At 38.6% G+C, this 25,035-nt stretch overlaps 1 protein-coding gene across 33 annotated transcripts in view; it reads right to left on the bottom strand.

The window, feature by feature from the left end:
• MAP4K4 (mitogen-activated protein kinase kinase kinase kinase 4) overlaps positions 1–25,035 on the bottom strand; it is a 192,903-nt gene that overhangs the window by 87,307 nt on the left and 80,561 nt on the right. For all 33 annotated transcript variants that reach the window (XM_012740468.3, XM_012740471.3, XM_012740479.3 and 30 more), the window contains exon 3: positions 14,122–14,178. In XM_012740468.3, coding sequence (XP_012595922.2) covers positions 14,122–14,178 — 57 coding nt within the window. The remainder of the gene's footprint in view (positions 1–14,121; positions 14,179–25,035) is intronic.

The raw sequence follows: 25,035 nt of genomic DNA, 5'->3' as shown, positions 1-25,035 counted from the left end.
AAAAAATACAAACAACTGTTACAGAACAGTGGGCTTATCCTGAAGAAAATAATTCAGGTTACTGGACTTCACTGTGAAGAAGCACCTCTGGTCACATGTTACCCCCATATCATTCGTGCTTCTCTAGACCGACGAGATGGATATGACAGTTACCCTAATGTTCCCCCCACACCACCCTATGAACTATGGCATGATTATAAAGCACTTTCCCAAACACAGCAAGATGTGCTGTTCATCAGTTACTCAAACCATAGTAAAGGAAGGCCATGGCGGGTTAAAAGAAGGTTAAGGGAAAGATGAGAGAAGGCTGCAGGAGCTGTGTGCCCACACCACTGTACATGCCCACATGCGCCCAATCACACAGAACGGTCAGGTCCAACCAAGCCAAGGAGATGCTGCTACTTTATCTCCTAGTTACAAATTCTAACGTCTATCCCAACAGCCTTCTCTTCTGTTTCCTTTTTCTTTCCATATAACTTAAGAAAGAACAAATAACCAGAGAGTCTTCTTTGGTTCTGGCCTCAGGAGGGGAAAATCCATCATGTTCAGTAAGAGAACAAAAGTGAGAAGACACTCAACGTTGCTGAGTCCACTGGGCACATAAAAAGGGAAACAGCTACAAAAAAGGCATTTACTCTTTTCTTGTATAAACACCTTCCCTCACTCATTCACAAAAGAAATGATCACCAAGGGGTTTCATGGAAAGGTGATTCATCATCAGGAAATACCACATAACTACATATTCTTTCAACATAGCAGTTACTACTGTTATTGCTGCTCTCTCACCTATGACTACATGTCATACCAAAGACTTTGTTTTTATAACATCCTTCTCATTAGAAACAAGAATGAGGAGAACCAAGGATATTTCTCACTTGTCCATCTATATGGGACAAGCCGGGGAGGAGAGCAGGGCCCAGTGCATGCAGACCTACCTAGCCATCCTCATCACCCGGCAGTGTACAAACCAGACCGAGTAACACAACAGCACATTTAACGAGCAGAGACAAACCCCTAGAAGTACAGCAGGGTCAGTAGAAAGTTAACCAGCCTCCACAAATAGGCTGAGAAGCACACATCAGGGAGATGTAGGCCAAACAAGAACCAGAAAGAGCACCATGTAAATTCTTTGCTGAAGACCTGTAACAGTGGAAAACCCCTGTAAGCCAACAGAGATGGCAGGGAGTGCTGAAAAAAGTTCCCAAGTAATACATTATTTCTAGTCATCAAATGTTAGCAACATTACCTACTCTTTCTCAGGATTCTTACAGTTAAGCTAATAAAATTAAATCAGAAAAGAAGGAGATATTTAAGCATGCCCAAACTATGAAAAATAAAGAAGTGGAACTTTTCCCTCTAATGTGCACCTCAGCATCTCTTATCAATCAAAGCAGAAGTTCCTATACTAGTTAAATTCCCTTCTATCTCTGCAGCAATTCAATTCATCATCTACTCCATGACCAGTTCTACACCAACAGCAGAGATGTATTCTCTCAGAAGCTAGTGGGACACCACAGAATATTAAAAGCAACAACAATAAATTAACTATCTCTATAAGGATGGGTCTCACAAACATAATTTAAGTGAAAGAAGCCAGACCTAAAGAGTACCATACAGTTCCATTTACATCAAGTACAAACAAAGGCAAAGTAACCTGTGGTAACAGATGTCAGGACAGTGGTCATCCTTGCAGGGAGGAGTTAATGACTGCAAGGGGCATACCAAGACACTCCTGGGGTACTGGCAATGTTCTGTTTCTTGATCTAGGTGCTGGTTCATTGGAGGAATATGTCAGGTTTTTGGAAATTTACTGAGAGTTTATAATTTGTGCACTTTTCTACATGCATGTTATATATACTTCAATAAATGGATCAAAAATATAAGTGCCAATGAGGGTTGTATATACAAAGACACCTCCTAAATTCAGCATTTAAAAGACAAAGGCAAGTAAATGTGGCTGCCCTTGAGAACTGGCTTCTTTAGGCCAATCAGCTATGCTACTACAGTACATGTATCTTAAGGACAGAGGAAAAGTGTCTGAAAATGTCTAGACATAAAAGAAACAAGGGTAAAAAAGAACTGGCACAAGATTCCTGTGCTTGGAGAGAAGCCACCTGGATACCTGGGGGACCTCAGAGCCCCAAGGATACCAGGATAGCCATCAGATAACAGATGACAGCAGCAGTCCAGTTTCCAATGCAGTTTTCCACCTAGACAGGATTTGCACTCTGTAGAAACAGGAGTCAGGAGATAAATTTCTCTCACCTTACCACGGTATTAACTACATATTAAATCACTATCCTAATTATAAAGATCACTTAAAACCTCTACCACACACTGAACTACATATAATACCCAAGGTTCAATGGGACAATTGCAAACTTATAAAAGTGAACAATTAAAACACATACAAGCTTTGGGGCAGGATTACAGTGAAAATATAATCTGGGTTCCCTGTTAGAGTACAGAATTAAAATCCAGGCTAAGAGTCTGACCTGTGGCACAGATGTCACTGGGCAGAAGGGCTGTACTCTCAGGGTCCATTCATTCACCAGAGGGCAGCTTTCTGCTGGGGTTTCTGCCCTCGGGGCAACAGGCCATCTGTGGATCAATAGCATACCCACCTTGCTGCAGATGTGGATGCTGAAAACTCAGCTCATCAACTAGCTGGCTCCCTAATCATGTTTCAGCTCAGTCCCACTGAGGTCAGCCCTTTTTTCTATAGCGTTAGTACAAAAGTCAGAATAATTAGAAAATAAGGATTTCTCACTAGAGATTTCTTACTTGTCTTCTCTCACAGTATGATGCCGATGGGGCCGGAGGGGGGTTCAGTTTCTCCAACTCAACAAGTAAAGGTTTCGTTCTATAAATAATTTCACTGTCAACTTTTAAGACCCTGCGTATGCTCTTACCATAGATTTTCAGAGGACTTTGACAGACTAATAAAACAAGCGATTCTAGAAAATTTTATCATATGGACAGTTTAGTTTATGCTATGAATTTATATTCAAGTCCTGTGAAGAGAATTTAAACTGGAAAGCAGTTATCAGAATTAAATTCAGAGAAAAGGGTGAAGTGTTAAGAGATCGGTCCTCTTAAGAGGTTCTACCTATTTTAAAAGATAAAGTGCTTCAATGAAATGAGCAAAGGATATTTGAAACCTTTTCTTTCAAACTCTACAGCTTCACCAAATTAGCATATCTCAAAGGGTATGTCACATCATATATAATTACAAAACAATCCAAAAAAGTTTAATCTTCAAATAGTTTCATGAATAAAAACACACACATAACCATCAACCAAGCATATGTAACTTTGTTGTGCTTCGAGTTCTTTTTATGTAAAAAGAAAGAAGGGGACACCCTAGATTTCCAATATGCCTTTTGGCACAGACACTACTGGTTCACTCAACAATGTTCATTAGATGGCTACTGTATCCCAGACACTGAATTGGCACTTGGGATAATACATCACTGAAAAAATTGACAAAGATCCCTATCACCATGGAACTTACATTCTTGGGGGACACAGGGTTAGTGGCGTGGTAGCGGGGGCTGGTGATATACATTAAGTATAATAAATTAGCCAGCTATTTGCCTTGATATGGATAAAGGAAACACAAAACAACTGGATAAGGGTATTAGGAGTAGGAAGGGGCCCGTCACTGTTTCAAGGCATGAAGAAGGTGAGGGTATGAGCCATGCAGCAACGAGGGAGTGGCATTCCAGGCAGAGGGAAAAAATAGCAAGTGACAGGTCTTCAGGCAGGCACAGACTATCAGGTTGAAGGAACAGCGAACAGGCCAATGTGCTTGCGATGAAGGAATGGGCTGGGAGGCTGAGCAAGCAAGCCCCTGTCAGGCACTGTAAGAACCAGGGCTTTTACTCTGAGCTAAGCAGGTAGCCAGTGAGAGATGATTCTATTCTCACTTGTTTCACAAGGATCATTCGGCTGCTACGGGGAGAAGTGGCTGGTGAACAAGTGTAGAAACAGGAGGACATGTTAGAGGCTACTGCAGAAATCTAGGTGAGAGAGTGGCGGTAGTGGTGAGAAAGGGCAAGATTCACGTGTGAGTTGCTTTCTTACAGAATCACTGGCTATGAGGAGAAATCAGACTCTTCAAAACTTGTTAGGAATTTCAAAAAATACTGAAGCAAATAGTGTAACTAACTCTTTTGCCTATAATCCAAATTGAGCAGTTACTGATTTGCCAATCTACCCTCACCTACTATCTACCACCTGCCAGATTATTTTGACATAAATTGGACATTGTTTGAAGGCAACTCCAACAGGCTTTCCTGACAGATGAGCTGAGTGGTACATGAAAGAAAGAAAGCAGTCACACAGGACCCCATTTTCTGGCCTGAGCAATTAGAAGGGTGGAGTTGCCACCAACTGAGAAAGGGAAGGCTGCAAGTGGAATGGCTTCTGGGGGAAGAACAGGAACTCACGTGAGATGAGACATGACGAGTTTGGACTATCAGACATTCAAGTAGAGAAGAGACAGGCAATATATGAATGCAGCACTCAGAAGAGATATCTGGTCCTGAGGCCTGGAACTATCCCTGAAAGTCCTGCTTGCAAGGCTGCCCTCGGCTGGGGCTTTGATTTGGGGAGGGCTTCCTCCACCACCGTAACTTATCGGAATGCATCAATGTGCCTAGATTGTTTGTACAATGTGGTTTATGCAAAACACCTACTTTTCTCCTGGGAGTGTGAAATTTCTGGTATATGCCAGGCAGAAGATGCCTATATAGCAAGCCCCAAATAAAAATTCAGGGTGCTGAGTCTCCAGCAAGCTTCACAGGTATTGTTATAACTCATTGCTAGAGGAATAGTACCTGTGTCCACTGGGATTAGACTCTGGAAATTCTGTGCCTGGACTCCTTCAGACTTCATCCCATGTGCCTGTTCCTCTTGCTGATTTTGCTTTGTAACCTTTCACTGTACTACAAATTGCAGCTGAGAGTACATCTAGACATTGAGTCCCGTGAGTCCTCCTAGTGAATCATCAAAACTGAAGATGGTCTTGTGGACCTCTGACACCACATTCTTTTCAATAAATTTATTGGGAATGTAAGCAAAAAGGGAGGTGTCAAGATGAAAAACAAAACTTTGCATTTATAGCCCAAAGCTGAATAAAATTTTTTAAAAAGATGGTGGGGAAAGGAGATGGGATGGTAAAAGAGTAATATCCATATAAAAACAACAACAACAACAACAACAAACAACAATTTAAGGCATACAAAATTTATTGGATGATTTTTTTTTTTACTCAGCTATTTATTTTACTTAGGAAAAATGCCTTTGATTCATAGTGATGGAATTAAACTAAGAAACTGTGGGCGCTCAATCTGCCTAAAGAGTGCTCATTAACAAAGAGCATCCTTTCACAGCAAGTTTTATTTTACCAAGAGATAAAGAAAAGTTCCTTCTAGAGAGCATAATTAATCTTTCTATTCTACCCCAGAATGGAGAATAGTATGTTTTTAAAAAACTAAGCATTTAGTAATTGTTTAAATGAATGAGTTAGTGAAACTTCATGAATAGAATTAAAAACAAAAAACAAAAACCTGCAAACCATGGTTTATATTTGCCATTTCCAGTCCCAACAAACCAAAGCAATGAGCATTTTGTCATATTTTCAGTAAGATTACACAGGATAATATTTTTCTACATTCCTCTCTAATATTTAAAACCATGCCACAAAGTAGTACAGAAAATGTATTATTATTAAGTAACATAATAAAAAATATACTGGCATATAAATATTAAAATAAGGGCTGTCTCTAATCTTTAAAAAGAGACACTACATATATTTTTGCCATTGCTCAAAATATTTTTTGAAATTCACCTTTAAAACTGCCTTTAATCCCAGGGCACTCTTTAGAATAAACAAATATAAGCTGAGCACCATCCATGTGAGTGAAGGGCTCTGTCAGAAGCTTAGAAGGGCTATTAGAATCTTAAAAGAATTAGTTCCCCAAAAAGAGTTTATAATCTAGTACAGAAAAACACACACATTAAATGAAGATGTAGAAACTGTTCTCTAGTTAATAATTAAAACAGAAGAAAATAGCTTATAGGGCAGGACAAAAGTATTAATATTTGCAAAGGGACAAAACAGTGACGGCTGTAACCACAGAGGGGATGAAGAAGCCACCTGCTGTAGGAAGCTGCAGGGAAGAAAGACAGGGAGAGAAGGGCCAGCTGGGGAGTCATGAGAGTGGAGGCATGAAAAAGTCTTCACCAAAAGTGATATTTTTATATCTTTAATGAAGAGAGAGAATAAAGAAACCCACATTTACCATGTAAAAGTTAACATGCTAGATACTTCACATTAATTTTAATTCTGACAAAAGCCTATGAGCTAAGAATTATTATTCCATCTTACAGATGAAGAAGCTGAAATTTTATCATGTTTAATTCTAGGCCCTAGTTTAACAACAGACATAATACTGTCTTGGGGTAAAAGCTAGGACTTGACTATTAAATAATGAGGCTGGCTCGCTACGAGACTCATAAACTAGAAATTCACCTTGAAACATATTTATGAGCCTCAAATTTATGTTCACAGCAAAGAGAAGAAAAAGATTAAATTATTTTTATTAGTTCAGTAATAATTCTAAAGGCAAAACCCAGAAATGTACTCACTCTTTCTAATCACTAATAATTTTCTTTTCTAGAAGAATGAAACCCAAGTGTGAAAGTAAGTAAGAGCAGGTCTTGTTATCATTGATTTATGATTTTTAGAATCTGTAATTAATTTTAATATTTTTGATTATAAAAAATGAGAACGATATAGTTTATATACTGTAGTAACTATATTGTTTAGTTTAATACTCTAGTATAGTTTAATACTGTAGTAACTATATTGATAATATTGATAATGCTGTAGTAACTATAATTTGTTTGGACAATGAAACCAATACTGTATATCTACTATATGTTCTCTCCAAGTGACCAGAATTCATACCACCACCAAAAATGGAACATCCTATTTAATTCAGCAAAAACTTAAGTACCTACTACTTATATAGCATTGCACCTTGCTATTAAGAGATACCACTACTTTAAAACTCAAATACAGAATACCACTGCTATGCTCCTATAGCGAACTGGGAGAGATGGTGTAATGAAAACAAGATTGGGACCCTATTCTGGCAATGAGCTGTGAGACTTCAGACAGGTCAATCAACCTCTCAGAATGCCAAGTGTTGTCACTCATATACAGTGAAGGCTTTTCAACATAAAACATCTGAATTATACAGCTAACCCAGTCTTAACCTTCCTTTGCTTATTTACTTGTTAAACAGATAAGAACAAGGGAGAATTTTCATATTTTGTAAATTCCCAGCTGCATTAAGTTAGAACAAATTAATCCAAAATAGAAACACATTCTATCCCTCCCCAAAGCATAAAAACCAATCTTTCAAAAAATTTTACTATCATATCATCACCAACCAGTATAGCTATTCCTAAAACACTTCAACAGGTGCCTATTTGTTAGAATTCAACCTTACCCTAAATTAGCCATCTATTAACTTTTGGGGAGAGGATAGAAGGATTCAGAAGAAAGGAGAACAAACTATATAATCAAAAAAGCTTGGATTTGAGTACCAGATTTGTTCTGTCATCTAGATGGAGTGGATGATGACATCTGTCTCAAAGGGTATTGTGTGCATTAAACTAAGTACCCATACCATACCCCATGCAATATATGATATCTAATGAGATATGAGATAACTAATGCACAGTCTTTAAAAAAAATAGTTCACTTCATCCATTCTATACTCTAGAAGCCAATTTACTTTCTCACTGAAAATTAATTCTAATATCTAATGAATTTTTTAAAAGATCTTAAAAATAATATTAATAAAAGTGACATATGCTACCTAGTGTTTGGCTGCTGCCAGTGTGGCTCTTGCTCTTCCACATGAAGACAGGACAAGCAGAGGGCAGGTCTGTACACAGCTTTTACTCCCACGTCTCCATGGAACACAGTGCTAGGAATATTGCAGGGTGCTCAATATAATCTGCCAACTGGCTCCCTGTGCCCCAATAAGCATCATACCCCTACATCTTCCTGTCCCTCAAAGAATATGCCAAAATTATCAATCATGAACATTTTAGTCTTAAGACTAAAATATAATCTGTTCTGACTGATCTACTAAAGACAAACTTCACAAAGAAAAAAACTGGTCAAGATCCATCTATCCTTTAAGGTCCAGATCAAATCAGCTCGCTCAATACACCTACTGCCTATTTAGAACCTGATTTTTGAAACTGTTAAAACTTTCACAAGTACAGTAAGTTGGGAATCAAAGATCTGGGTTCTAATCCCTGCAGTGCCTAGCAATGTACTCTTGAACAAGAAGTATCAGTGTCTCTGAGCTGATGTTCTTCACTCGTAGATAGGAGGGGGTGGCCTCTTTCCTAAAGTTCCATTAAAGCAGGGGGTTTCAAACTTGAGGGTGCATCAGAATCCCCTACAGGGCTCCACTCCAGAGTTTCTGGAGTAATCTAGGTTGGAACCTGAGACTTCACATTTCTAACAAGTTCCCTGGTACTTGCTGCCACTCCTCGTCCAACAACCACATTTTGAGAATCCACTGCTTTAACATCATCCTATGCCAGAATGGCCCAGAACAAGGACTGAACGTTGGAATGACCACTGACTGGATGGGCCAGAAAACAAGACTGGATGTAGCTATCCCACTCCCTGGTGATGACCTGCTGTGAAACATCATTCCAAAGAGTACTATTTCATCCCCATATGACATAATAAATAGCACATATTAAGTCTGCCTCTGTTCTTTCTGCATTAACCCAAGACATGTAGTCTCACTTTGCCCAAAGCAACATCAAACACAAACATGGGCAATGAAGCTGTGTAACACTTGGGTATAAGGTGGTCTATCATCTATATGATCTAGCCCAAGCTTTCCAAAATTGTTTTTCAAAATGCATACCTCTTATATAATTGTGACTTTTGAACTATGTAAATGGTTTACAAATTCAAAAATTACATTAAATCAGGAGAAAAGGCAAACCCAATAATCAAATCTAAATAGAAACTGAACCTAGCTATATAAATTGCTAAAACATACAGAGAAAAGAATTCTTCCAAGTAATTTCTGAACACAGCATTCCTTAAATCCTTAACATATATTTTAAGGACAAAAAGAACTTCAGAGAAGTCTTAAACTTCACTCCATGTTTATTCTAAGTAGTAACATTGTTTTGTAATTCTGAAATGATTTCATATTCATTAAAGGATGAATATGCAAATTTAAATTTGCAAATAAGCAAATGTATTGTTTTATTAGGAACCAAGATGTTTAGTCTAAGGGAAAAGATAAATATATGTAAGATATAAGAAATCAAGAATAAACTCTGAATTTTGAAAAATTCTATATCCTAGTTCTCTCTACTGAAAGGTTTTAGAAGCAGTAATACCTTAGTAGCAGTGTGCACAATCAACCTCCAGGTACTGGTTTCTAAATACATTTCCCGCTAAATGGAACTAAGATTCCTCAGAGGAGGGGATTATTTCCATGTTCTGGCAGCTGAGCTTCAAATATCTACTTGTGCAAGAAAACAAGTACTCAAAAACTACGAAGGGCATGTCAAAGGTTATGGACTCCATTGGGGACCCACTAGGATCATGTCAAAGGCTTTCAATGAGAAACTTGGTAGAATATGATTATAATTATAACTGTAATTGATAGAAATACATTGAATAAATAAAACCACATGTCTATAGCAATATCTAGAGAAACAGAAAAGATAAGAAAGGGCAGGAGTAGATAGGAAAGGAAACTCTTCTACAGACTGATGCTGACTTATATAAAGGAAAAACCAAAAATCATGATTTTGCAAAAGTAACTAACTCAGGCAAGAATCATCAAATGAATGCCAAAACCATTAGTTGAAAGGTTGTTGAAGAGAATACCTTCGATATTATTTCTGAAGTACAAAGCCAATAATGCACCTTTAAAGTGTAAAACCCTGGCAGTCACGTCTTAGCAATCCAGCGTGGCTTCACCAATAGTGGGAGGCACTTAGTGAAGTGGACTTCACCTAGAATGGATGTGTGACCCTGACGTGATGCAATACGAAGTACCTAATACCACCATTGAGGTGTTCTTGCCAAAAAATAATTTGTATCTAATCAAGCCTCTCAACCTAATTTCCAATTTACAGGAAATATAGGAGAGAGAGAGAGGAACAAGTTAAAAAATAACATCAGGAAACTATCAGACAAATCCAGAATGTGGAATAGTTTATGAAACAATTGGCTAGACTCTTCCAAAAGTCAATTTCTTAAAAAAAAAAAATGGACATGGGGGGTACAGAGAAACTTTACTAGCTTAAAATTTGAGTTAAGAGACAAGATAACCAATTATAATACACACCTGAATTGGATGGACTATGATTTGAAAAAACAGCTATAAAAACATTCTCAGCACAATCAAGGATATCTGTATATAGACTGAACATTAGGTGAAATTCTGGAATTATTAATGTTCATTAGTGGTATTATGATTATGTAAAACACTGTCTTTATTTTAAAAGAAGCATATTCAAGTATTTACAGGTGAAGTATCGTAGTGGTACCTGTAATTACTTTCAACAATAATACACACACAACACACAAAATGTTAACAATTGTTGAATATTAAGAGTAGAAAGTGTTCACTCTTTCAATAGTTCTGAAATATCTAATTTTTATAATAAAAAGTTGAGGAGATATCATTGAAAGGCAAAATAAAATTCTTTAATAAACAAACCCTACTCAAGTTTATGGGCCCAAAGTTGAGAATTACTAGTTAATTTGTCTTTATACTTCCCAGAGTGTTAACTCAACATACAGGATTACCCCAAAACTGTAAGACACAAACTCTCAGTCCCTTATATGCATCACCCTCTTAAGGATAACAGTCTCTTATATATAATACAAGTTTGACATTAAGACACAAGGATTGAAAGGAAGGGGCTATCAAAACTTCAAACCACTAATTCAAGTACCGGTCTCTGTCAAAACACATCACACACACACACACAACACACATACAAATGAGTGCATCTTAAACTGGAGAGAGCTGAGTATGCTCTGTGGACTGTACTGTATCAATATCTAATGGTCTGCCTTGGCTCTAAGTCACACAGGCAGACACAGTGTAATGGTGTAGCAAATTCCCAATTTGCTAAAATTCAACATTGGAGTCCAGGTCAAGTTCTTAGCTTGTAAAAGTGACCATCTGCCTTGCTTTGTTTTGTGCACGCACTTCAGTTGTAATATTGTGGTATACTTACTTAAGATTTTATCACTAGGGAAAACATGGGACCTCCCTATACATTTTATACATTTTTCTACAAATTGCTGTCAATCTACACTTATTTTAAAACAGAACAAAAAACACATTCTAGATCTGTTTAGTATTGTCCAATTTGAACATATCCTGAAACTTTTCCTTCCCAAAACCAATCTAAAAGAAATGCTTTCCTTCAAAAGAGCCCTTCAAAATCCTAAGAATAGTCAATACTGTTGAAGTCCAAACAAAAAATGAAGAGATCTTTGTATCTCTTACAAATAAATGAGTCCCTTCAAGACCCCTTAGTTTCCTTCACAGTCCTCTGTCACCTCACCCCAGAGTGAAATTTGAATTCTCAGTTGGTTTAGTCTTCCAGATTCACATAATCAAGTAAAGCAGGTGAAGTGAGCCCACATTTCCCATATTTTCATACTCCCTGCAGCCAACTCTAGAGCTGGATTCATTCGAGCTGCCAATAGCCAACAACCTGGGGAAAAGCACAGCCATGCCATTCCACTCCCCACATCTGCTGTTTCTCTTATCTTTGGAGCCTAAGGAATAACTAGTAGCCTGGTTACTACTGCCTCTGAATTTCACTGAAGGAGTCAGGACAAGTCTGTGATTTTTCCAAAGAATGAGCATTTGCATCTTTTTGTTCCTGAGATGAAACTGAGTGGAAGTAAGAAACCATGTAGAATCCTGCTCTCATCAAAAGAACCCTCTCCAACAGCCCTATCTGTTGGAAGTGAAAACAGAGCTTCAGCTGCAGAATCTCTCACTTAGCCTGTTCCCACTTGCCCCCAAACCCAGCCAGGCCCATGCCCACAACTGCACAAGAGCCTAGAGGTCCTTGATATGGAGGAATAGGCAAGGGCATGTTTTCCAGGCTGCCAGCTACACATGGTCCTATATCCATAATCAACCTTATGCTGGGTCCTGACTGCCCCAAGCTATAGCAGAGGTCACTGCATGAAAATAGCACACAAGAAACAATACTGAGAGGCCTATATGGTAAATGCTTGACTGGGTTTGTATTTTTTTTAACAGACTCACCATCTGGTTTTCATTTTACCTGAATATATGAATTTTGCCTTAATTACTATTAAAGGAGTCCTGAAAATACTCACATGATGCAATTGTCCAACACTGCCTGATTTTTCAAGCAAGAAAATACCTTTCATATACTCAACAAAAGTGGAATATAAAAACATTTATTATATGTATACACAGGCATGTATTTTATAGCTATTCGAACAGACACATGAATGAAAAGAAACATAGCAAAGCACCAACAATAGCTATTGTAAGGTGGTGGAAGTACAAGGATTTAACTTTTTCTTTGTATTTTCCTATGTTTTACACTTTTTTAAAAACAGTGATCAAGTATTGTGCATTTACAATCAAAGCCAGGCTTAGGTGAAGGACAGCTCTACAGAGATTCCACTAGAGATGGGAAAGGAGCAAGCCCTGGCTGGCCACAGCAGCCGTGTCACTGAGGCAGCACAGGCATCACAGCACTGCAGGGAAAGAAACTGAACTCTCAGTTCATAAAATTCCAAAAGATTACATTTAACACGGTACCTACAAGTCTGCCAGTAAACAAGAAGTGTGTTAATAAATATGCAAAGACTGTGTGCTCCAGCGACTCCATCTCCCAACACACCACTGGCGAGACGTCCAGCCTTCGGGTAGGGAAGGTGCTGCTGATCATTCCATTCACAGGGAGCACACTTCATAAATAACTCCACTGCTGCATTTAAATTACAATAAGCAAGAATTTGCTGCTCCTTCTACTACTCTTTAAAATAATCCTAAAATCTCTCTTTCTGGATAGCACACCTGAGATCAGTTTAACAATTATCTCCCTCCACAGACCCCAGGTTTGGAGAAATTATGACTTGATTTAAAGTCATCCCAAATCCCCGAAGCTACTGGTTAACTCTTTCTAGAATCTGTAAAATATGATGTTAATTCCTATTCACAATTAGGCAAGTTAGAAGCAAGCATAAGCATAAAGTAAAATTTCAGATAAAAATAATTTAAAATACAATGGATTTAGTTCATTATAATCTATTACTATTTTTAAAAAATTTAAATATGGACTTATGCATATACGTACATGCACATGCACAGGCACACATACACTTGCTTTTTGTCTGGGTCAAGTTCTCCTTTTTCCCATCTAAAGCTGCACAGTAAATCCTCCTGTGACCATTTCAAGAACTATTTTTTGCTACTAAATTTTGCCAACAATCTGCTCAGCATTCTAGCAGATGTTTCTGTTTTCCAACCTCTGGGAACTTGGCTGGATCTGTTTTCTTCTCCCACGTTAAAAATAAAAGAAATGGCACAAATGTGGCCTAATACCCTAGAGAAGCTTTTCCCCCACTCCACACCCCTCAATCTCCCTATTCATGTGACCTCCATGATCCCTTTTCGAATTTTTTCTTTTCCATTAGAGAAGATGTTTCCAATTATGGTCCATTATGTTGCCAAGGATGACATCACACGTGTGTGTGTGTGTGTGTGTGTGTGTGTGTGTGTGTGTGTGTGTGTGTGTGTGTGTGTGTGTTTTAAATGCTGCTGCCTCTTAGTTACTTGGAGACTATCTGCAACAATTTAAGCCAACTGCTCTGCTGGACCTATGAACTCACAATGCCACAGGAGGGCCATTTGGTCAAATGATCAGATTTTCCAAACAGAATAATGCTTTTACATTATTGGGAGAGGGGGGTGAGAATCCTTGTCTTCTATCTAACAATTTCTATCTATTTTTTTAAAAACATGTGTGACCCAACCTTACCTCAGTGACATCCATGACTTTGATGGCTGCCAACTGACCCGTTTTAACATGACGACCCTGAAAAACAGAGAAAAGGAAGATCAATCAGCACTAGCATTTTGCACAATCATTAGAACAAAATGGATGAAGTAGCCAACAAATCATATCTTATACTTTTGTTAACCAAAAGCAATGATGAAATAATCCTGTGTCTCCAATAGAATAACACAGCTTATAATATCAATGAACCACACTTAATTAACAAGACATTAGTGGAATAAATGAGTTTCGATAAAGTATCAATTCCTTCTTTCTTTCACAGGTTTAATTTACATATCATTATCTCCAAGAAACTTTAAGTTTTCTTCTACATATTAGGATTACCATCCTTAACATTCTGCATGAAAATACTGCCCCCAAAAATCCTTCTAGATATTTTATTGTCAAAAATGAGTAACAGTAATTTTTCCCTAGTAATCCCAATACCCATTACTGGGTTTCACAAGTATTACATTGAGTATCTTCTTTGAAGCTTTCTTGCAGTCCTACCGCAGGGAGGTTGGAGAATAATCATCCAGAACAAAGGAAGTGTATAAAGAGATTGGGGGGAGGAAGAACAGGAAGTTACAGCTATAACTCTTGTCCAAGAATCTAAAATGTTATAACCGATTTATATCATTAGGTATTTCACACACTTAATAACATTCTCCTTTCACCCAGATGAGGGTGTCAGGTTTCATTATAGTCAGTCTTGTTCCTCTCTATTCTTTGCTGGTCATTTCTCAAGCCAATTACAGAGAACACCCAAATATCCTGAGCATCCTGAGCATGGTCTTCCTAAAGATTTTGTGAGAAATGGTCCCTCTGCAACAGATGTGAAATAGAAAGAACATCCCTATATTTCCCAAGAGCCTGTTTCTCTTGCAGACTCATGATTTAAAGAGTTGTGAACTTTAAAACTTCAAACCTGAGGAGGACTGTTTGTGCAGGAACTCAGCTTACAACTTGGACAAAGCAACTCCATGAAAATGACACTATATCATAACTGTTACACTCAGTAACTGTGACCTAGCCAAGTCACAGCCTGGTATGGTCAGGCTCCTGTCTGTAAAAGTGAGGTAATATTGGTGCCCACTTCATTGGACTGTTGTATACAAACACTGAGATGCAAAGACTAGTGTGTGGCACATGGTCAGTGCCAAGCACAACCTTGGAACCTTATTTCCCTAAATAGATGATAGTATCAGGCAGCTCCTATGACTGTCAACACAGTCATGAAACCAAATTATGGTTTTATTGAATCTAACAACAAAAAGTAGAACTTAAGAGAACATAGTATTAAATAATCCTCTGCTACTCTTCAGGCAAGATACACTTAATATAATTCCTAAGCACCTAACCAGGCTTCAAACCTGTTACTCTCCTTGCAGTGGGTTTATTTCTAAATTACCAAAGCCTATTTCTTGCTGACAGAAACCAAGTGATGGGAGAAAATGGCACAAAAGTTTGTCCTGGATTTTCCTCTTCTGAATAGGGTATTTAATATGTGTATTGGGAATGTGTTGGGTAAAATGTGGGGGAGGGGAAGCCTTCTGAGTATCTAATATGGTAACACCTAAGATCCCTACACATCAAGAAAATCTCTCAGTCAGTAAAAAAGCCTCTCCAAATGTTCACATGGTAGTATCATACTTTTTTCTTTTTCCTCTAAACAAGCCTTAACATAAATAAAGCCATAAGGAACAACCAAAAAAAGATCTGTGCTTCCCTCTAGGCCTGAACTCAAGACCGCAAGTGTATGTTCTCAAGACTTAGCAGTTTGACAGTGGCATAAAAGCTGAGATGTGTAAATTCACTCAGCATTTGCTTTATATAGAACATGAGTTTCCCTTACAAAGGGAATACAGAATCAGGACCTAACAACTAATCAATGATTTTGGGGACAGAGGCCAGACCATGCAAAGGCATTAGTCTTCATTAACATATACTAGGTCTCCAAGTTAGGTCCATTTTAAATAAATTTAAATCAGGAATGTGTCTAAGAATTCCATGTCCTTCGTTTCTAAGAAACAAGATGATGTAGTAGAAAAATGAATCTGTGATTCAGGCAACCTTGGACTCTCATCCCCCCTCTACATCCCAGCACTATTTTTCCTTGGGAAAGTTGCTTAACTTATAGGAGCTTCCTAAGACTACTCTAGGGCCCAATGCGTCCTGGTTCCTTGCACCTGTTTCAGGTAAGGCAGGCTGCAGATAAAATACAGAGAGTATGTAAGGGTGGCCATTGTGCCGGACACACAGTGGGCGCTCAGCTGAGCTTCTTCCTTGTTCCAGCCCACCACAGGCCCACGCTGATTCCCTGCCCCTTTCTCCCTAATTCAGATTATGACTGCCTCAAACCTAGTCAATTCAGGCCCACTGCTAACTTCTGAAAGGCCTGGCCAATGAAAGGAGAGAGTGGGGCAATAAAATAATGTACTTATTTAAAAAAAAAAAAAAGCAAAGCTCTAAATTTTAAACTAATAGAAGTATAATCTATCTGCTGAGATGGGCCACCTTTGTGTAAAGGAACAAAAATGGCCAGTAAAAATAGCCTCAGGAGAAAAACTGAAGCTGAGACTCAATGTTAATACTGAATGTTAATATGCACGTAATCGTGCTAAGGAGGCTACACCAAGAGTTTTTTAAAAAGATAAAAATTTGTCTGTTACTCAACACTACCCAATAGAGAAATATACTGACTCTCCTCTCAGAGTGTGCTACAAGCTTGTCTGCAAAAACTGGGTGCCGCCACTCATAAGGGAGGCCCTTACCACCTTTCTCATGGCATCCCTTTAGCTATAGCATACCGCACTCCTTCATACTGACTACAGAGTATTCAGAGAGAAAATGAAAATGTGCATAATTATAAATGGACTGCATTGTGCTAGGAAATTAAGGATACAGAAAAAGGCATTATTCACTGATGTTTCTATGAGGTTATACATCTATTATATCATCCAATTTTGACCTCCGTAATGTCTTGTGCAGCCTGCTTACTGCAGATGAACAATATGACCACACTCCTTCACCTGGCTCTGGACCACTGGATCACTCTGGACCCACCTGGTGCTGGATTACTGAAACATCTAACTTTCACACAGAGAGATTTTGAACTTAATATTAACAAGGTCTTTCTTTCCCTGTATCATCCATTCTTAAAGTACACCAGTAAATGATTTGGTCAGCATTAAATATACATATCTAGCATCCATCTATGAACTTTACTCTCTTGTCCTACTGTCTACGTTTCTTGGACATGGTGTTATGGCTATAAAATGGCAGAGATTAAAGGTTCATGGTTTACTTCATTTACATGGTACCATGTAAACATTAATGCATTTATAAGACAATGACAAAAAGTTCCCAAATACTATTCACATCTATTTTCTCAATAGATCCTGAAAGACCCTATGAGAGCAACCAATGCATGTCATTAACAGATTCTACAGATGAGAAACTTTGAATTCTATTATTATCTGCCCATGGTACAATGGCAACAGGATCCGCTTTCCACCACGATATAAAATGCAAGAGAGGGACTCTGTTTCTATCAAATTGTCAAATTCCTGCTATCAAAATGTTTTGTTTTTAAAGAAACAGCTTTAATTATTTCCCCTCTATCCTTTCAACGGGTTACCAGACATAGTAAAATTTATAAAATTTTTAAGATTTTTAAAATTTTTACTCCAATTGACATCATTTCATGCAAAGTCTGATTAGCTCACACTAACCAGAGCCATTCCCTTTGGTAGAGCAACTTTTGTAGCTTTGGGTTCCGTTATAGTCTTTAAATTTACAAAAAAGCATATTTTTTTTTTTAAGAAGAAAACTCAAACTATTCTTGGCAGAAGTTCAAGATAAGGAAAATGGCCTAATTTCCAACTTTCATGTTCCACCCTGCACTTGCAAATATGCAATACATTTATAGCACTTTCCAAGAAAAATCACGCCACATGATTTTAAAATGCAGGGCACTGTGGCAACCAGTCTGTCTGCCTCTACCAAAGTCTGTCCCTGGCCCAGAAAGGAGCCTAAACAGAAGGGATAGCATTCAAGGGAGGCTTTAAAATCCCAAGAGAAAAAGACAAGCAATGTTCCTATCTTCCTAAATTTTCAACTGTCACCAAGCACTAGGTAACTAATTCATATTGCATAATTTTCACCTAAACTTCAATAACTCCATTAAAGTACATTTGATGATTAAGTATTCTCATTGAGAGGCATATTCTGGTGGTCTCATTCACATTAAGGGGAAACTTGAGAGAGGTACAAATAAATCCAAGAAATGAAAAACAGAGCCCTTAACTTATGGCTCTAATCCTAAAGGAATGGACCAATACCATCTACTCTATTAAAAAGTTTTACTCTTGGCCGGGCGCTGTGGCTCACGCCTGTAATCCTAGCTCTTGGGAGGCCGAGGCGGGCGGATTGCTCAAGGTCAGGAGTTCAATACCAGCCTGAGCAAGAGCGAGACCCCGTCTCTACTATAAATAGAAAGAAATTAATTGGCCAACTGATATATATATAAAAAATTAGCCGGGCATGGTGGCGCATGCCTGTAGTCCCAGCTACTCGGGAGGCTGAGGCAGGAGGATCGCTTGAGCCCAGGAGTTTGAGGTTGCTGTGAGCTAGGCTGACGCCACGGCACTCACTCTAGCCTGGACAACAAAGTGAGACTCTGTCTCAAAAAAAAAAAAAAGTTTTACTCTGATTCCCCAACCTTCCCTCACACCTTAATACAGAAGTGCACTGCAACTCAACAGCACTTTATGTTAATAGTTCTCTTTGAATCTCCCCTTTTTTCACAGCATCATAAAACTTTTGTACTCATTCGACCTAAAAGAGAATGGGTAGAATAGTAGAGAGGGAAATTCTATCAAGTTTATGACACTATCTAAGGTAAGTAAATACACAACTTAGGAATAACAAATGGACTCTTCCCTCAATATCCTGGAGGGGTGCACACTTAACCTGAACTCCAGCAAGCACACCCCTGTGACACCTAGACAGCATTACAGTCCTGGAGATGTGGCTGTAAGAACAGGACCCAGGCACCACGTTGGCCCCGCTTTTGGGACATTTAGTGAACAAGCATTTTATATGCATTATCATTCATTCTCCACACGACCCAACCTAAATATCATTAACCACATTTTATAGATGGAGAAACCAAAGCTTAGAGACAGTTAGGTTAACCAGCTCATTACTTACAACGAGACTTGTTCCCTACACCAGGTTTTGGACTTTAAAACAGAAATGATCACAAATATCCTATTAACCAACCTACATAGGAACTGCCAAGTATACCATTCTACAACATAAATCTTTTAATTGATTATAATCATACATGGCAATACACTAACCAATCATAAAAACTTATTTTCAACCCCTGACCTTTTTTCCCTCCTATGACAAAGGAAAGGCCATCCTGCAAGAATTCCTTGGGGAGCATGAAGGCAAGCACGTGTGAGCACATTCACAAGCCACTCAGCCACACAGGCTTTCTGAAACTGACAACGGCCTTTTGTTTGCTCCTGTTTACTTATTGCAAATCTAACCTTCATCTACCAAAACCCTCAGCTAAGATTTAAGCATCACAAAATTTTTTTCAAGGAATACTGGAAATCAAAATGCTTTTCTTTCTGCTGACTTTAATCTAAAGCAAAAACTTCAAAGATTAATTGTGAAATTGGCTTTACATATGCTGAATAGCAAAGCCTATTGATGCAAATCTCAGTAAGCTGAAGATTGACTTCTTTTAACCAGTGCCTAGGATAGGCCTACACTGTTGAAGACACAGCACCTGCCTTCAGGAAGATTATAATTTAGAGAGGTGTTTAAACATACTCAGACACATACACACACAAAAGGAGGGCATTACAGAGAAACACTATCATCCATAGTAAAAGCACTTAGGAAACAGGACAGTGTGAAACCAATTATTCTGCTTTGACAGAATGTGCAAAAGGAGTTGTTAATGGAGATATTACTATACGGTTAGTGGTGTGGACCCCCATGGAGACTGAAGCTGAGCCTTCAAGGATTGCCTAGAAGGCCTTAAAGATCATCAAAGGATAGGACATGGATCCCTCAAGATGTGAGCTGCAAATAAACCTTTCCAAATCCCAGAAGGAAACAGGCATGCAGGTAGCAATAGGCCAGGAGAAAAAGGGAGAATGCAACGATATACTGATGACTAGAAGCCATGTCACAAAACCACATCACCTCTCTGCAGACATACAATGAGAGGAGCTTGTCAGACAATGCACCAGAAGATGCCAGTCTCTGTCACTAAATTGGAAGAGAGGATTCCATGGTGGTGTGATGTGTGCCTAATGCAGAGGGGGAAAGACCTGGCTATTTCTCATTCTCATCCAACTGGGAAACTTTGTTTCTTGGTATTTGTTCCTTTACTTTTAGTGGTGTTTTGATGATGGGGAGGCGGTGTTAACATTTTGGATTTAAGAGGTTTATTAGGGTAGAGGTATTAAGTTTTTTATTAAGCAGGTCACATTCAATAATAAAAATCACTGACTTTTCACCAGTGATGTGCTGACATGCTAACTTCCAGACTCTATTCCAGACACAACATGAGAACTATGTAAGTGGGATACAGGAATCTATAATTTTTTAAACAAGTGCTAGTGATTTTTATACACTCTGAAGCCTGGGAATTCCTTCTTGAAGGCTATATGCAAAGGTTCAAACTCAAGGTCTCTTTTCCCTTTCAGCTACATATTACTTATTATAATTATAAATTCAACTTAAGTCTTAGCTGGGGGTTTTGTTAGATGAAGGTTATATTTGCAACAAGTAAACTCTAACAAATGTCAATTATATTTTTCAGAAAAACACATAACTTATGTTCTGAAATGTTCAGGAGCTCAAAGGACAGACAAATCTAGCTCAACAAAATAGGTGGTTTTTACACATAAGGAATTAATCCCAGAGAGCTAGGATACACACCTACTAGCTAAACCAAACCTGTTTTGGCAATTCCCCAGAATGTTTCATCCACACCATTCTTAGTTCAACTTGAGAATTCCAATCTACTTCCCTTTTCAAATTTCCTTATTTTTACCAGCAAACATGTAACCTACATGACTATTAGGTAAATGGCATGAGTTCAGCACTGAGCAATGCACTGACCACTCTTTCTAATGTTCTATATCAATCCACTCCAAAGGCAAAGACCAGCTTAACTAGTTCTGCAATATAAACCCCAAAACCACAGGCCTCATTTGTGAGTCCTCTTTTCCAGGAAGTGTCTGCAAAAAAATCCAAGTCACCAAGGCAGGAGGGTGTATTACCCAGACAGCTCTCCAGGAGCCATCTAAGATAAGGAACCGTGTAATTAACTTGGGAAGGAGACAGCTCAGAGCACTTCAGGAACATCTCAGTCTTCTACTAAACATCTCCCTACACAGAGCAGGAATAAGGCAACATGAGCCCCACTGATCTGTGTGCTCTCATTGCATACCACCAAAGCCCAAACTAAGTATGGGGTTAGAGGGCTTGTATTTCTGTACATTTCATCCTTGTAACTACTATTTCTTATTACAATCAACATATGCTTATCTACTTCTCCCTGCCTTCCCTGATCAGGGCTGTGGATGAGCAAGTAGACAAAGAAAGCAGAGGAATATGTTAATGTTATGACATCATTCAGGACTTTCAATTTAATAAGACAGTACTTCTATTCCCCAAAGAGCTTAAAATTAAAAGACTCAATATAGAATTATGCCTTCCTTAGGTTGAAGCTACCTTATCTTGAACAACACTCCCTTTAAAGAAAATCATACCTCAATTGCAGAGAACGTGTATATTTCTACTAAGAATGAAACAGTCAAAACAAACACTATCGTAAGACTACCTAATGGCACCACCCACTCCCAAATCAATGAGTCATTTTGCATAGTGGAGTTAGAAGATAACTTAAAATAAATTATGCACCACATCTTTTTTCTTTAAGGGGCCAATCTGGATGGAAATCTTTCTAAACCTTGAATTCTTGAGTACATTAAAGATATTTTTCTTAATGGCTCAGGGAAATCATTATGAACACCAATTACTATCCAGTCCTTGCAATTAAGTGACAGCCTCTGGGAATATTACGTCAGGCAGTAATATTCTGGCTCCTACAAAGAAAGGGCCCAGTCATCTGAGCTCCGCATGCTTGTTCAGTCATTTACAGCTGTGTTCTAGAACAGATTGGTCAGAAGGAGGACTAACCAGGCAGCAAGCGAAGTTCCAGTCAGATGAGCTATCACTGCAGCAAAAAATGACCTCTGTATTAGAAAAGTGGAGACAATTTGAACAAACACATAATGAAGGGTGCAAGAGAGGAAATCCTGCCATGACAGTTTATGAGTAATTCTTTCAAAAGGACTGCTTTGGTTTGATTGTGTCCCCCAAAGTTCATGTGTTGGAAACTGATTCCCAATGCAACAGTGTTGGAAGGTGGAACCTAATGAGAGGTGGTTAGGCCACAAGGGTGGAGTGACTAGATTAAAGCCATTATCACCAAAGTGATGCCTTCCACCATGTTATGACACATCAAGAAGGCCTGCACCAAACTACCAGATGCCAGCCCCTCAATCTTGGGCTTCTCAGTCTCCAGAATCATGAGCCAATAAATCTCTGTTCATTATAAATTAGCCAGCCTGTGGCATTCTGCTATAGCAGCATAAAATGGACTAAGACAAAGGGGGTACGGAGGATATGGCTGGGCAGTGGTCCAGGTGGGAAGAAAGGACAGCTGCTTTTTAAAGATACCTGGTGAAACTGCATTATAAAGACCAGTGCCCTTTCCAAGGGAGGCAAGAGCCCTGCGGTCTGGACTACAACATCAAGTATAAGGAACTATGTTTCAAGAGGGAGAGCAACAAATTAAAAAACACCAGTAGTAAAGGATCCAGAAAATACAAGGAAGGACAAAGGATTAGCACATCCATTCTTTCATCAATAGTGAAAGAAAGGGCCCTGGTGAGTCTTTGTATCAAAGCATCTAAGACAATGTAGATTTCAGATTCTGCAAGCAGATATCACTAGCATTTGTTACACATGTGCAGCTGCACTTTCTCATACTCACTTAAAAAACCCAACTGACTTCAAAGTCAACAATTTTAGTTTCAAAAAGCATTTAAAAAACGTCTAATTCTATAGGCAAACTTATGTATAATGTTATTCTTATATTTTAGCCACTAAAAGATAACACATATGACAATCAACAGCTAAATAATTCGTCAATCTGGTAATGCTAAACCCGAAATCAGTCATATGATTCTGTCAAGATACATTAAGAATAAATACTATACTCTTTAAGGTAATTTAATTCAATATTGGATAAAAAAAATAACTAAGCAATGGGAAGAGAACATCTCCTGGGTAGTAATCTCCTGGATGGGGCCTCCTGACTGATCAGCTGGGGAACCCAGGTTATACCACAGAAATAGCAGGCACACACTAAACCAGTGGTCCCCAATCTTTTGGCACCAGGGACAAGTTTCACGAAAGACAATTTTTCCACAGACCAGGATGGGAGTGGGGGGAATGGTTTCAGGACGATTCAAGCGCAATGCATTTATTGTGCAGTTGGACCTCACTGCTAATGATAATCTGTATTTGCAGCTGCCCCCCAGGACTAGCATCATCGCCTCAGCTCCACCTCAGATCATCAGGCATTAGATTCTCATAAGGACTGTGAAACCTAGATCCCAGTTTACAGTGGTGTTTGAGATCCTATGAGACTCTAATGCCTTGGCTGATCTGACAGGAGGTGGACCTGATGAGATGTGAGCAATGGAGTAGCTGTAAATACAGATGAAGCTTGGCTCACTCACCTGCCACTCACCTCCTGCTGTGTGGCCCAGTTCCTAGCAGGCCACAGAGGGTACTGGTCTGTAGCCCAGCGGTTAGAGACAGCAGCACTGCACTATACCAACCACCATGAAGTTAGAACAGACAAAGCACTGGAACTCAAGAGTCCCACGATTTCATATGATACTAGAAGGCATCATACACAATATAATTGAGTGAATTTTAATAAAAAGCTTATTATAATGGCTAACAATTTATCCAAAAGAAAACACAAAACATGGAATCTGTGGGCTCCCTGCCCTCAGGTCCAAGAAGTGTCTCTGTGTTTCTCCCTGTCACTTACAGTATGCTTGAATTTTTAGAATTATATCCACAGTGTAATTTCAATATTGAAATGTCACTTCAAGCATCACTAAAGCACTCAAATGGAACTCTTCTCATTGACTTAGAGAAAAAAGTTGAAAGCTTCAGACACAGATCAAAAAGCAAGAGATTAAGTGATGAAAAGGATTCTGATTCCATTCTGGGCTCCTGACCCGCCCATGGTCCATTCCTACTGACCAGCAACCCAACCTCCAATTAAGGTTTCCAAACCATTCCTTACTTTTTTCTCAGCACATCATGAAGCAGACTCTAAAATAAACACTGCCTTTGAACCTGAATATATTTACACTATTCATATAAAGTCAAACTGTAAGCAGCTTTGTGTCTCCCCGAACTATTTCTCTATACAAGTATAATCTGGTTTCTGAACCTAAACTACTTCTGTTGTTGTGCTATAGGTGCTATAGGTGGTAACACAGTTTAAAGGACATAATCCTTCCCTACACGTGGTCTCTGAGGGCAATATTTGTTTTCCTTCTGGTATTTAAAGTTGTAAACAACTCAATTTGCCTGTGATATTCATAAGGTATTTCATCAGTTGCTCATAACTATATTGTTCCTCTTTTAAAAAAAAGAGGTAAAAAAGAAAACCCACCTTTAGAGTTTTCCTTTGAAGTCCCATTTGACAGTGCACCTTACCAGAAATCACGCACCCATGCCATCAACTCAAGTTTTCAAAGTCAGAGCACC

This window comes from Microcebus murinus, chromosome 3 (genome assembly GCF_040939455.1).
Source record: "Microcebus murinus isolate Inina chromosome 3, M.murinus_Inina_mat1.0, whole genome shotgun sequence".
NCBI classification, from domain to species: Eukaryota; Metazoa; Chordata; class Mammalia; order Primates; family Cheirogaleidae; genus Microcebus; species Microcebus murinus.
Note: the sequence above shows the minus strand (reverse complement) of the source record. Positions and strands in the feature narration are given on the sequence as shown.